The sequence below is a fragment of the Vombatus ursinus genome, unplaced genomic scaffold, assembly GCF_900497805.2.
Source record: "Vombatus ursinus unplaced genomic scaffold, bare-nosed wombat genome assembly UNPS02014773.1, whole genome shotgun sequence".
In the NCBI taxonomy this organism is placed as follows: Eukaryota; Metazoa; Chordata; class Mammalia; order Diprotodontia; family Vombatidae; genus Vombatus; species Vombatus ursinus.
Genome location: NW_020954551.1, coordinates 23,062,181 through 23,078,038, shown reverse-complemented (window position 1 = coordinate 23,078,038; position 15,858 = coordinate 23,062,181). Strand labels below are relative to the sequence as shown.

General features: G+C 35.7%; 1 protein-coding gene across 5 annotated transcripts in view; it reads right to left on the bottom strand.

Annotated features, from left to right (window-relative positions):
* Positions 1-15,858, bottom strand: part of CHL1 (cell adhesion molecule L1 like) — a 279,234-nt gene that overhangs the window by 45,537 nt on the left and 217,839 nt on the right. For all 5 annotated transcript variants that reach the window (XM_027863960.1, XM_027863965.1, XM_027863963.1 and 2 more), the window contains 4 exons: positions 14,242-14,385; positions 13,701-13,812; positions 10,162-10,328; positions 1,745-1,910 (listed from right to left, as the gene is read on the bottom strand). In XM_027863960.1, the coding sequence (XP_027719761.1) occupies positions 1,745-1,910; positions 10,162-10,328; positions 13,701-13,812; positions 14,242-14,385 (589 nt within the window). The remainder of the gene's footprint in view (positions 1-1,744; positions 1,911-10,161; positions 10,329-13,700; positions 13,813-14,241; positions 14,386-15,858) is intronic.

Sequence of the window (15,858 nt, the reverse complement as noted above, 5' to 3'; positions counted from 1 at the left end):
TGTGTGTGTGTGTGTGTGTGTGTGTGTGTGTGTGTGTGTGTGTGTGTATGTGTGTGTGTGTGTGTGTGTGTATAAAGAGGGAGATAGAGGGAGACAGGGAAGGAGGGAGGATGAAAGGAGGGAGAGGGAGAGGGGAGGGAGAGACAGAGTGACAGAGAGAGACAGAGACACAGAGACAGAGAGAGAGAAACACGGAGAGAGAGAGCAGAGGGAGAGAGAGTTTAGAAAATTACGATGTTCCAAATAAAAATGATAGGATCATAGATTTAAAGATGAAATGGCCACAGAGGCCACCTAGTCTAGCCTCTACATTTTACATTGAAAAAAACTTAGGCTGGCTACATGGTGTAGTGGATAGAGCACCAGGCCTGGGGTCAGGAAATCCTTAGTCCTGGAGTCATGAAGACCTGAGTTCAAATTTGGCCTCAGAAACTTACTACCTATTTGATCCTGTGCATGTCACTTAACCCTGTTTGCCTCAGTTTTCTCATCTGTAAAATGAGCTGGAAAAAGAAAAAGCAAACCACTCCACTATCTTTGTGAAGAAAACCTCAAATGGGGTCACAAATAATCAGACACTACTGAAACAGCGGAACACAAGACTTTGAAAGGTATCTTATTTGCCTAAACATCAGCAAGATGATGATGATGATGATGATGATGATAACTGTATGAGGATTATGATGGAGAAAAGCAATAACAAGAAAGAGGAGGAGTATTGCCGGCCTTTAGAGATCTAGTTAAAAGTGTCGTCACACTTTGCGTGTACTAACTTATTTGGTATTCAAAATGACCATGTGCAGTAGAGGCTACTTTATCCTCATTTTTTAGATGAGGAAATCGAGGCTGATAGAAGTCATGCGAATTGCCCGGGGTAACACAAATAAGCATCTAAGGCAAGATATGAATTTAAGTGCTCCAAAATCCAAGAACAACATTTTATCCACTGTGCCACCTAGCTGCTTCCAGGAAATAACAGTAATGTGATTTGTATGAAGATCCTATGCCTTTCAATGCCAGTGCTCAAATATTTCTTCAGAAATAGTAGAAAAAAGCCAAATATTGCTTTCTATATATTCTACTACACCTCTGAAACAATCATGCTCCACAGAAAATAATTTTCTCACGCCAGATTGTCCAGACAGACAAATAGAAAATCATTAACATTGACAAAGCAAATTTCAGGAGATGCCCAATAACCGAAAATGAGCTGAGCCATCTCTGTGACTTCAAATTGAAAACTGTTGGGATTTATTAAACATTTTATAGACATTTTTGTCTACCCTACAGTGCTTGCAGGGTGATAAGTACCCCTTTCCTTGTTCTTGTCCCTTGACAAATCCTCTTCTATCCCTTCAGATACCTAAGTTAAGGCAATTTATAAGGTTTAATATGGAGACCCTCTCATAGTTGATAGACTAGATCAATCTATCTCTTTTCTAATCCAGAAATCTGTGGAAGAAAAAACAAACAAACAAACCAAGAGAATATATATTTTGGTAGAGAAAAATAAAAACAAGCTTGTTAGTGTTACCTTTTCTGCAAATATTTGGAAAGAGGATAACTGAGGTATTTTAGGTATATTTTTTCATCATTTTTAGTAATGATACTGTAACTTCGAATTTTCCCAAAGTGCAAAGGCTCTTACCTTCTGTGTAAGTTATCATCTTTTCCCCCAAAGTACGAAGCCTCTTACCTTCTGTGTAAGTTATCATCTAATAAAGGACATCTCCTTGTTGATTACCTGAATTCTTCAGTTCCATTAGCTTCAAGGGCTTCCCCGTCTTTACTCCAAGATAACTTCAAACTGTGCTTCAAATGTGAATCACACTCTGTCTCACAGTGCAAAACTAGCAAGTGTGACTTGATGATATGAGGATTCAGTGGAGAAATGGTAAGGTTTGTAGCATCTGTTAAACCACACAGAGACATTATTTAGAACTGATTTCAGTTTTAATGACACCATTGTCAGATGAATATGGAAAGTATTTATAACTAGATTTGCTACTGATATTTTCTTGACTTCATTTATCATTGTTATTAACTTCCTGAGAGGAACTGGGCAGTAGCAGACAAAAGGCCTTTGAGTCAGAAATTGCTGTGTTCAAGTTCTGTCTGAAACTGAAACTGACCATGTGATACTGATCAAGCACATTCAGTGCTCCAGGCAATTCTCTAGGATTGTAAATTGCAGAACAGTGCTAATTTGGATCACTGAAGTAGAATGGGTTTTCTCAATTGGTGTTGTATATTCTAATGAAATCAAAGACCCAAGCTAAAAAATGTCTTCCCATTCAAGGATGGACTACTACAAGGTCTGAAGACAATTGGCAAGAAATAGAAATGAAATTAAAATTTTAACTAACCATTGAATGATTTCCCCTTTATAACTTGACAGTAAGGTAAGGTTTCTAATTTTTCACTAGATTTCCAAATGTGGGCACATGAAAGCCAAACGGATATTCAAATGAGGAAATATATGGATGAGTTTCCATTCTTTAATAACTGGATAGTATCAAAAAATTAATGAAATGACTCATAATTTTACTTTCTGAAATTTAATTTATTAGCTAATTAAGTTTGTGTTTAATGTTTATGTGGAAATCAGCAATTAAGTTGATCATTATAGGAGAACAGTTGTCAATATCAAAATGGAGTGAACTTTATCTATAGTACAAATCGATAACAGAAATCTTGTTAAAATTTAACATAAGTTAGTGTTTTGGCATAAAAACAAAATTCTACTTGTGATAAGACAGTGTCAGGGATATAACAGAACCTAACATTTGGATGACATTAGAAAGGGCATGGTGTCTTCCCACACTTCCCATATTTCTTGTCAGATATAAAATGGATATCTGGATGGGTTTAACACAAGCTTGCATTTTCAATGTGATTATAGACTTTGTAATCTATATGATATGCCCAAAAAGTGATTAAAAAGTACGAGATTTAGTAAACTTAAGTGTTTGGAATGTATATTTATGTATATATAATAGACTGAAAGAGATAAATAAAACCAAACAAATATGTGTACATCTACACAGAAACATCTGATGTCTCACTTCCATTTCAATATATGAAATCAAAATTCCAAATGAAAAATATCATTTCTAAGTCTGGTTTAATTTTAATAGTTATAAAAATTGGTTTATAATGTGCATATATGCACATAGCTATGTTTATACATATAAAATATATGTATAATAGAAAAAATGTATATGGAACTTTAAGGTTTACAAATTGCTTTATGTGTATTATTTCATACTCACAATAACCCTTTGAGGTAAGTGCTGTGACTACTCTGGCAAAGAGAAGAAAGACTTGAAGCTAATAGATTGACTTATCCAGAGTAACCCAGGTAATATCTGAGGAAGGATTTGAATTCAAGTTTTCCTGATTCCAAATCTAGCATTTAATCCATTATACTACTATATCCACACATACATACATAAATGCATTCATAACACATATCCATGCATATGCATGTATTTCTGTAAATATATACATGTATAGATAGATATATACACATACCTATGTGTCACAAAAACCTTTGAATATTTAAATATATACATTTCTTCAGTGTTATTTTAACATTTAAGGGATTTCTAGAGTAAGATGATTCCTTCCATCATGTCAGATAGACACTAAGTAGTTAAGTGACTAGCCAAAGGTCACAATCACAATTTCTTTGTCAATAGTTAGCTGTGGCACTTAAAACCAGTTTAGAACTTGGTAGTCAACACCAACTTGGAATATATACAGAAGGATATTTATGTACTCATATAATAGTAACACTTTATTTGGCAACAGGCAGGACAGGTACACACACACACACACACACACACTTCCACAAAGTCCTAATCCAATATCTCAGTTTGGTGTAGAAGTGACCCTGAGTTTTCCAAGGCTGTGCCAACAGAATGTACATCCTGACATTAGACTGTGTCTGCTTTCTGAGTACCAGGCAAGGTAAGTATCGTTTTTTTTGACCAGTAGGTTGACCACTTGGTGATGGATTTTTTGGTACATGACAACCCAAGAAAGAAAGAAATATGCAAAACATGAAGTCCTTTTCTGTTTCTGCAGTTACAGTTTGAAGGGGCCTGAAAGGAACAAGGTGATAAAAAACACAGTTTGTAGACCATCTATACTTTTGAATCTGAAGGGTAACTCTCTAGATGTAAGATCTTTGTCCAGTGGCCAAAGAGGAGACATGTTGATAGAAAAGCTGAAACATATGAATCCTTTCTTTCTTGCTATCCATCAAACCAGAAAAAAAATGGAAATAGCAGCTAACTGGAAAATGGTCTCCCAGGTGATCCTTGGAGAGACATACAAAAGAGTAGGCTGAGTAGATTTTATCATATTTCCAAAGACAAGAAGAAGCATTACTGTAGGGATGTCTTCCTCTCATATTGTAGTTCTGATAATGTGTTTTTTTAAATTTCTCACCATGAAAATAATTATAATTTATGTACTCCGTTACTGAGGAGGAAGAGGTAGAGAAATTCTATGAAGAACTAAGAAATACCCAACAAATGGAATTCATATACACTCAGAGATTTGATAACTTCAGAAAAAAAGGTAGAAGAAACAGAAGGTGGTACGAAATATATGGGAAAACATGATTATAAAGGAAAAGAGAGAGTTTAGACACTGGCAGATTATGGAGAAGCTATGTGTGTTTAAATCATGATTAATTTGTTTGAGAAAAGAATTGCTAGCCACTGGATATTATGCGAAGCAACAACCTTCGAAAAATAAGGTTATTATATAGTATCATTTATTGTTAGAATAAAAGGCCTTGTTATTTATGTGGCAATCATCACTAAACATTCTTTCTCTCTAAAATCAGATTTATCAGGGCAAAGATCAGATTATAAAAATTAAGAACAAACCATAATGAAGATATGATATATATACAGAGAGAGACAGATAAAGAGACAGAGACAGAGAGAGACAAAGACAGAGGCAGAGAGAAAGAGAACAGTTAGAACAACTTAATCCTGAACTAGCATTTATATAGAGCTTTAATGTGTGGAAAGCACTTTACATATGTTATCTTACTTGATTCTCACAACAACCCTGTGAAGGTGGTGCTGCTATTATCTTTCATTTAATAGAGAAGGAAAATAAGATGGAGGGACATGCCCTGGGTTACACAACTAGTGAATGTCTAAGGCTTAAGTCCAGCACTTTATCCACTCTCACCACTTAGCTGTGTTCTGTAGTCAATCGTGAAAAATTGGAAATGAACATCATGAATGACAGCAACGTTAATCACAATAATTTTATGCTGAAGTGCAATCATCGTAAATCTATTTCCCCAACAAGAATACCAAAAGACCCCAGAAAGTGTTTTAGTCTGCAAATATTTGATTTAGTTGCCAAGGCAAGAGAGATGTCAGCCAAGGGAACACTGGTTTAGAATATAAATTGTTGGTAAAATCTTATAGAGATGGATGAGGGATGCTTGTTAGTAGTATCACCTCAGAAGACAAAGAAACAGTGAAGAGCAAAACCATTTGGTTTTGGAAGACTACCAAAAAATCCAACTAAGCAAAGTCATGCCTAGGACGTTTAAGGATAAAGACAGAAGACTTTGAATACAAGAAAAAAAAACAGGAAAGATCTATAAAGATTACTATACTAAATATTTTTACCATCAACAAGTGTGAAACCTCCAAATATGCAAATCACATGCCCCAAATAAATGTATATATGAGGCAGAAACAGTATCAAAGAAAAAAAGGATAGGAAAAGTATGCTGATTGGAACAAGCACATATAGAATAGATGTAGTGGAGAGACAATTATGACAGCACCGAGGGATCAATACTCAAGGTACCTGAAGGAGGCAGAGATACCAAACACATTTAAAAAAAAAATGAAATCAAACCTTAGACCTTTTAATATCACCAATCCTCCCCTACCTCCTCAAAAAAAAGACAACTGAGGAAAACATATCAACATTTACCAACTTATCTACATACTCTCCCATCAACACACCATTTTTAATGTCAACAACCTGAACCTTTAATCCCCCGAAATAACCAAGTCTTTTTTTCCCTATTAAACATATTTTCACATTAATCATGTTGTAAAGAAGAATTAGTCAATACACCATTTTTTATGAGGCATCTACACCTATAAGTGACATCCTCAGTGAAAGTACTAATAGGGGACAAGTAGGCTTTCACAATAAATATTCAGCACTAGATCACACCTTTATCATTTTCATAATTAACTGAAAGATGTAGAGAATAAAATACTACATTGTGCATATTTTTTGGTTGATTGTGTGAATGAAATCACATTTGATTTGGTAGATCAAAACTGTCTTAAAATGCCTTTTTACAAAAAAAAAAAGGATCTCATGCATAATTCAAAAACCATTCAGAATTCCAAGAAAGATGCAACAGAAATAATACTATTCAACCACTCTCTATCATTAACATACAATGAGTCCCAAAACAAGGTGTATATTCATCAAAGGTGTGTGTGACTGTGGTCTAGGAAATCTAACAGTGTCCAAGTTGAAGAAGGTTACATTGTCAATGTTGATGTCCTCCAAATGTTCTTCTCTGAAGATTGTGTGGATTTTGTCAAGCTCCAGAACCCTGATGATCTATGACCATTCAAAAGAGGATAGTCTAACTGGCTCCCATAGGAAACCCCAATTTAATGATGCATGTCTAATGCCCAGATTATGACACATGTTTGGATGGAAAAGTTACAGAGATGGTTCATCAGTAACCAGCATCTGCATATTCAGATTGTATAGATCAATTCATCAGCAAGGATTTATGAAGTGCTTATTCTTTCCCAAACACTTTGTTTAGCACTGGGGATATGCCAATAGAGATGAATATTTCCTCACCTCAAGAGCTTACATTCTAATGTGAGAATTCTAATATGTACATATTATGTACATGCATGAGTATATGCAGAATATGTAAAAAATGAATGAGGTTATTTTCGGAAGGTGTAACCTGGCAATTGGAGAATTGTGGTGTGTTATGAAAGGCTTTCTGAAGAAGGTACCACTTCTATTGAGTCTTGAAGGATGCCTGGTATTCCAAAAGGTTTTGGTGAATATAAAGTGTGTTTCAAGCCCAGGCACAGAATACAAAGGTAGAGAAATGGAAGATAGAGTCCCATGTATGAGATGCATTAAACAGTCTGGAACAAAGAGTGTGAAAGGAGAAATAGAGCATAAGAAAATGGGGAGGGTTGTAAGGGGCTAGGAGGTGAAAAGCTTTAAATATCTAAGACAGTTTTGTCTATGATCCTAGAGGCAAAAAGGAAACATGACAGTTTGTTGTGTACATGCATGAAATGATCAGTCTTGTCCTTTAGAAAAAGCACTTTGGAACTTTGGAGGAAGAGCGATTGTAGTGTTTGAGGCAGGAGGACCAAAAAAGAGGTTATCAGAAATTCAGGAGGGTAACAATGAATGTTTCACCTAAGGTGGTGATTGACAGCTTGGACAGAAGGAAAGGTATTTAAGAGAAATGACTGATTTGGCAACTAATTATGTGTGTGGGGTGAACAAATGTGAAGAGCCAAGAATGGCACCAACATTATGAATCTGGATGTATTTTTGTCCGTAAAAGGAAAGTTTGAAAGAAGGAAGTGTTGAAGGGGAAGGATAACGAATCTGTCTTTGGACATGCTAAGTATTTGATGCTTCTGAGACATCATGTTTAAAATAGGCAGTTGGTGATGTGGGACTGGATCTCAGGAGGGAAACTGGGACTGTATATATATCAATCTTAGAGTCATCTGCATGGCCATGACAATTGAAATCATGGGAGTGGATGATGTCACCAAGTAAGAGAATATAGAGAAAGACAACCAAGGACAAGGCTTTAGGCTATACCTAGAAGTAGAGGATGAGCCATAGATGACTAATCAGCAAGTGACATTATGAATATTCATTCTAATAGAACCGAGGACAGAGCAGTGTCCTAGAAAGAGAGAGGAAAAAGCATACAGAAGGAGAGAACAAAGTGAGCAGAAAGGTCATGGAGAATAATGATTGAGAAAAGGTCATTAGAATTGGAGTTTAGAAGTTCACTTTGGAGAGAGGAGTTTCAGCTGAACGATGAGGCTAAAGACAAACGATAAAGGGTTAAGAAAAGAGTCAGAGGGGAGAAGTTGAAACAGCGAATGGAATTGGGTTTTTCAAGCAGTTAGACTGACAAAGGGAGCAGAGATAGAGGATAATTATGGGATGATAGACCCTAGTTAGGGTCTTTTGAATTTTCAGGGAGATTTCACCATGTTTGTAGTCAATCGAGTAGGAAGCAATAGAAACGAAGACATTGACAATTAAATAAAATAAGGGAATGATAGTAAACCTGGGCCTGCTTGGAGCTGAGCAGGAAGGCTGAGAGGGCTAGATTGCCTTTGAGAATTGACAAAGTGCCATTAATGACTCCAAGCTTCCTAAGGAAAGAAAGGCAAAGCTTTTTAATATCAACATTCTAGCAGTGTTGCTGCATGGCGTTAAGCCATACAACACAAGAGTTTCCAATAGTTAAAAATGAATATTAGAGAGCGATGGAGAGATACATGATAAGTGTAGGCAGGGTGTCACATATAACTAACAAGGAACTTTGAAGAATAGGAGGAAAATATATTAAATGGTAAATGTAGGATAAAAAAAGACAATGGGGAAAGGCGTGGGTAGACAGGTAGTTATACAGGGCATTCCACAAGTACCCTTGAAATAATAGGAAAAAGTAAAGAAAGCCTCTTCCAACACATTGGGTGGACTCCCTGGGAGAAATTTATGGGAAGATATGGACAAGAATCACATGGAATAAATACTCATGGATGAGTCATGATCTACATCATTAGTCAGAGCTTCCATATCAATTATATCACAGATTCATTGGAGTATTTCATATAGTCACATTTCATATACACATGCAAACACATATATACATATATGTACATACATACATACATACATACATACATTGTGTGTGCATTCATGTGTGTATATGGAGGAAATAAGCCTTTATGGAGTGCCTTCTCTTTGTCAGGCACCATGCTAAGTGTTAAGTGCTTTACGAATTTTATTTCATTTGATCCTCACAAAAATCCTGTGAGGCAGGTGCTGTTATTATCCCCATTGTACAGTTGTGGCAAATAGAGATTGAGTGACTTGCTAAAGGATACACAGTGACTAAGGGTGGATTTCCTGACTCTAGGTCTAGTGCTCTGTGTACTGTGCTTTCAGTTGATAGAGAAGTTCTAAAACTTCTCCAGATGTTTTAAAATATGAAAACAAACAGTGAAAATGGCCATGAGAAATGATAAGATATTCAAAAGCAAAGGCAAAGAAGTGTATGACTATCATATGAACCTAATTTCAGCAGAGGGCACTTACACACACTCACATACACACAGAAACACACATTCTGTGAAAGTACAATCTTGGATCCCTTCCCTTCCATTACTAAAGGGCCTCTCAATACTGTTGCGTTGGTGTGAAAAGTGTTCCTTGACTAATTTCTAAACCCAAACAACAGTAAAGGTGATGGTATGAAGGTCCCAGAACTTTTATTTGTGATTTGTAAACAAGTCCCTAATCAATTTGTTTCCTGTCAATCAACTCAAATGTCACCATTGTCATCACATGGCTAAGACTCTCCTACTCACTTCTTTGACCGTGCACAATGAGAAAAAAAGGGACAAAACAGCAGGCAGCTCAGTGAGAGGAGGTGGGAAAGATCTCCATCCTACGGTCCATACAGCCCTTTGGTAAAATGAAGTCTAGTCGCTTCTACGTGCAGTTTTCGAATCATGCCCCTATGCTAATATTTCCCTAGAGAACAATTATTTAGAATTTAGAAAATTAAAATAACATAAACAGAAAAGAACAAAATCAAAAAAAGGAATACAGAAATCCCATTCTCTGCCATCCCTTGAGAACAATTTAACATTTACAAGTCTATAGCATATTCTAAATCATCCTTTACTATTAAACATGATTTGTAGTTATTTGGCCTCTTCCTGAATAATATTTTTTTTCAGGAATGGAAATGGACGTGTAATATGAACTCTGTTGTTTTCGTTGGGAAAATAAAAATTTAAAAATTATCAATCACATGAAATTTTTTGGAAAAAAATAAAAAGTGCAAAATACCTCTAATTGACAGATGGGCAGTGACTGCCACCTCTCCTCGAGGACTCTTCACCCAACAAGTGTATGGGCCAGCATCTTCTTTTGTTGTTTCTTTGATTTCTAAGGTTCCATTTTGATGTGTAGTATAATGTGGGCCTTCAAGCCTTTCAACTTTTGATGGCTTTTGCCTATTGATTATTAAAATCATGAATTAATTAAATGACTCAATTTTGCATTTTTTAAAATCAATCCACTCAAATTTGACTTTATTAAGGGGAGGGGGTGATCTTTTTTGTTCCTTTGTTTTAATTTCAACACCTAGTACATTGTCTTCAGTACAGTACAGGCTAATGAACATTTGCTGAAATGAATGATATTCATTTCTCCTTAGCTAATCATTGAATCATGGCTTTTAAAGCTGTATTGCTCCTTAAACATCATCTATTCCAATCACTTCATTGAAAATATGATGAGATTAAGGACCAGAGAGAACAAATGACTTATCTGAGCTAATTTCTATTTTTTAATATCTAGCTTCTATAAATGGTGGATGGATACAATATTAGTCTCTCTGATTACATTATAAACTTCTTAAAGCAGGGCAGAGGTTGGCCTATATCAAGAGCTCAATAAATCCTTTGTTTAATTTCCTGTATTTAAAAAAAATATTCAGTTATGGCTAAACAGTACTAAATGGAACCCACCTGAAATGAAATGGTAAAAGCTAGCTCAATTTCAAATCAATACTTTGGTGTGCCTTAGGTCCACCAGACAAATTTCCTGTTGCTAGGATCCTAGCCCCAGGGAAAATAAACAACAAAACAATAGGATAAGGGTGACTTCCTTAGCTTGGGGGAATTCATTTTCATCCCACTGAAAAATGAGTTCCCCATTGCTTGTGAAGATACAGCATTTACTCTAGAGATAAACTTGGGGATCAAATACAACCACAGACTCCATGTGACAAGGCTGAAAACAGTTAAGATAAACTTTCCAGTTTGGAACTGCTTAGCAAAGAAAGCATTGAATATCTTGACTTAAAAAGTGACATACGGCAGCAGCCTTCATTAAGAAACCAAGGCCCTCTTGAAACAGTCCCAGCTGTGGTTGTCTGTATTGCCTTCTTCTTGGGACTGTATAATAGGCATGTAGGATCATAGATTACAAGATTATAGATTTAGAGGTAGATGGATTCTTAGAAACCATGAAGTCTAACCCTCTTGTTTTAGAGATAAAGGAAGAGGGGCACCCTGGAGTTAGGTGACTTGCTTAGAGGGCCATGGCCAGCAAGTGTCTGCATTTGAACTCAGGTCTTCCCAACTCCCAAGTCCAGATCCCTATCCCTGGCACTTGTAAATATTTTTAGTCAGTTCTGCTCTTCAGAGAAGCTAGATTTCCTGTCTGGGATCACATGGCCCAGACCAATCAATCAACAAGAATTCATTACATGTCAGTTTGTTATATGGGATGACTCTCTATAGAATAAAGGGAAGGAAACTGGATAAAACTAGGAAGATGTAAGGAATAGAAGACATCAATAAAAACTAATTCAAAATTTTAAAAAAAGGATTTATCATGTCTCCTGTGTTCTAGGCACAAAGGATGAAACACTGACCACCCCAGAGGGAATATCTAAATCAGAGATCTAGAGTTGGAAGGCCCCTAACACTTCTGATTCATCTTACTGTTCTTGATTTTGATAGCCCAAACCCTGTTTGTGTAACTAAGTCCAGTTTTAAATACCATCACTTCCACTTATGAGTCTGACCTTGAGCAAATCATTTTAACAATCTGGGTTTTGGTTTCCTCAATTATAAAATGAAGAAGTTGAACTGAATGACCTCTAAGTTCCCTCCTGACTCTACATCTAAGATCTTGTGATTATTATTGCTATTTTATTGAAGTTTAAAGGCAAACTCATTTGTAGTTCTTAAACACAGTCATTTGGAAAAGTTTAAGTCAATATTTTATTTAAATGCTTGTGTTGTTGATGGTTATATAAAGAGTTAGAGACCAGGCTGTGATTTGTTATTAGAGGCAAGTGGACCAAAAGTCCCCAGTCTCATCTATGTCGTTTAACAAGTATAGCGCTGTACTCTTAGAACAGAATACAATGGGAAAGGTTAAACAATTCTTCAAACTGGTTTCTCTTAGATCCATTTGAATACCAGGTGTGAGGTGGGGCAGTCCTAGAAGAAGGCAACATGATAGCACCAGTGAACAATGCAAGCTCTACAGTGGCAGAGGTGCCAGTTTCCCCTCTAGAAGACCATCCTGCTTTTAGTGTGCATAATCTTCATGTGATTTCTATTCAAGTTCACTCTGCCGTCTTAGGATGTATATATTTGTGGAAGAGTAAGAGCAAATTCAATGGAGAAAATGTTCTAGCGTTACCTATTTTACTATAATACTACTTTAAATACCTTTGTTGTGAACTAAGAATGTCTTCTGGCTGACTAGTAAGAAGAAACATTTGGTGAGGTCTCATGAAGCCTGGAAGGATTTTGATCTACCATGTTGCATTGTGGACTCTCTAGCCACCTGGGAAACTATCTGAGATTTTTAACTTATGTACAGTATCCTCTTCAAAGCATATTCACAAGCATCTTCTCATAATAATTTTATTAGTCACCTCTTTCCTCATTTCATTAGAAAAGGTGTGGTTAGTAAACCCCTTCCCTTCAGGGGAAGGCTACAGGTATCTTCAGCTGCCTTTTAACCAATGTCTTTCATGCTCTTTCTTGTTCAATGACTACAAAGCTCTCCTTAGCAAGGATGCTAACATAAGATAGAAGAAGTCCAGATTACATCTACTCTTTCCTTCCTATCCCTGTCCTACCTCACCTGGCTCCTTCGTTTCAAATCTCATCTGACTGTAGGCTAGAAACCCATCCTGGTTCTTTGTCTTTGCTATACTTCTTGGGCAAGGGCAGGGTACCAAGTCTCTCTTTCGTCAAATGGAAGTTGAGCTCAGTAATAACGTACTGAGGAAATCTCTTTTAACCGCCTCATTTGTCTGTTTAATGTTTTACTATGTGACAGTGATCAGGTCATTTGACCTCTGTTTGCCTCAGTTTCCTCATCTGTAAAATAGAGATACCTACCTCATAAGGGAGAGGGGAGGATGAAGTTAGTTAAGCGTAATGTTCATAGCACAGTGCCTGACATCTAGTAAACACTATATAAATATCAGTTGTTATTACTAACATTATCATCATAATTATTATTAATTGATATTTTGTGGTTGTAGTTACTTTAAAAGAGCTGAAATAGTTGAATAGGGTTAAAAAAAGGCCTTTGACCTTTGCCCCACCCTCTCAACAACAAATCAAAACCTGATCTCTTTCTAATCTCCTTACAATTCTTTAGTTCATCATAAAACATTTTAAAAGAATCATTAAAATTCAATACAGGGTTGATAGTTAATTACATCTCTTCTATATTTACTGCTTAATATCTTAAAGGCATTGAGTAGGTATATTATAATTGTCCAAAAATGATGGATGGTAAATGTATCATACTCTCCAAACAGTGCTCTTTTAAGGAAAAGTCAAACTTACCAAGTAATCACTGCAGGAGGTGAGGCAAAAACCTCACAAAATAAGAAAGCACTGTAACCAGCGACAGAAGCGTACCCTTCATCATCTGGGGTTTGCATCAATGGAGAAATATCTACAAATCAAAGCAGAATTCAAATCCTATGTTTTGTCTTCTAAGTTAAAATATAATTGAAAATCATGTAAGCCTACATCATTTACTTGCATATATTTTTTAAAATATAGAAAACATTTATGTAATATAATAAACATAATATATAACAGAATAGAATAGAAGATAGCTACCTATATTTTAATTGCTAAATGAGAACCACCTTCTAAATGAATACATATTTGGAAGCATCTGTTTTTCTTTGACACCATATACCCAAGGACAAGGAAAGAAGAACTGAGTCATATGCATTGAGTTTTATTCTTTTCCCCTTATATGCTTCTGCTATTAAAACACAAACGAGATTCATTAATCAAATAAGAATGTGCTGCTGCTAAGTTTTCTTTGCAATATTCCTATTACACACTGCAATTGTCTTAGAGGAGCACTTACCTAAAACATTGATATTGGCAGTAGCAAGAATTTTGCCATGTACGTTTGTGGCTTCACACTGGTACACACCAGTATGATTCAACTGCATATTGGTGAAACTGATCTCTCCTGGGAAGAACACAATACCAGGCAAGGGGTGCTCTTCTGAAAGACATTAATGTATGTAAGCTCAGTAAATAAGGATACTTACAATGCATTTATTAATGTTATCCTCCAGGATTTTTTTAAAGTACAGATGAGAGAATTACTAATGTTTCTCATTCAAATCATCCCTAAATCTTCTAATATATTCCCAGTTTTCTTCTCTTAGTTAAATAAAGCCTTCTTGACCAATCCTTTCTTTTGGTGGCCTCCTGTCACTTTTGAAGTATAAAGCAGACAGAAAATCACCAATCCCTTCTGTAACAAGAAGTTTCAAAAAAAGCTCTGTCTTTGCTCTGTATTTACTAGTTGTATTTATTCTAATCTACTAATATTTAGCATTTAGTCTCATGCTTAAAAATCTCAGCTAGCTCTTCATCCATTGCCTATAGATAGTAGAATATAAAGTTTTTGAGGGCAAGGAATGTTTCATTATTGTATTTGTAACTCTAGCACCTAACATAATAAATGACACACAGTAGCTGATTAATAAAGGTTATTGCTGTAAATATTTATACACAAATTTGTATTTGTATGTAATATATACACATATATACATATTTGTAGGTATACCTACACATATATGTATGTATACACATATAGGTATGTTGTATAGACAAGTACATATGTATGTACATATGTCTATATATGTGTATATATATATTGGTATAAGTATATCTTAGTATAATGTGTGTAGGTGTTACATGAATATGCCTATATTTGTGTGTCAATGTGTATATACCAATGTATGTATTATATGTATATATTATATATAGTATATGCATGTATGCATGCATGTATGTGTGTATGTGTATTTTATAGAATTTAGCCAGGCAAGATTTGAACCTAGGTCTTCCTGAATCTATGCCTAATATTTTATTATACAAAACTTTTCCTTCCCTTTATGAAATTGAATTTAACTAACTGAATTCCATAAAGATTGAAACTATGATTGCATTTCAAGATTATCAATACTCTGGATCCCACCCACCTCTCCAACCTTAGCATCTAGAATTACTTAACATCCCTGGACTTCCAGCAAGAAGATGTATACCCCTCATATGCTCTCTTGGCACTTCATCAGTCAATGAAACAATCAATCAACAAATATTTATTAATTGTTTACTATATGTCAGACACTGTGGCATGTGATAGGCTTACAAAATACCAAGAATGAAAACAATTTCTGCTCTCAGGGCCTTCATATTCAGTGAGGGGAGATTCCATATCTGCTGACTCAATTTCTGCTGCCTTTACACCTGCCCACGTCTCCATCATCCTTAAAAAAAACTCCTCATTTGATCTACCCATCCCCTATGCTATCATTTCCTTTTTGTGATTTTGCTTCTCAAGAAGGCCTTCCACAAACCGTGCACATACCCTTTTTCCTCTCATCTTAACTTAACTCATCTTAATTACAACCTGGTTTCTGATCTCATAAATCAACTGAAACTGTCCTTTCCAAATTTATCATTT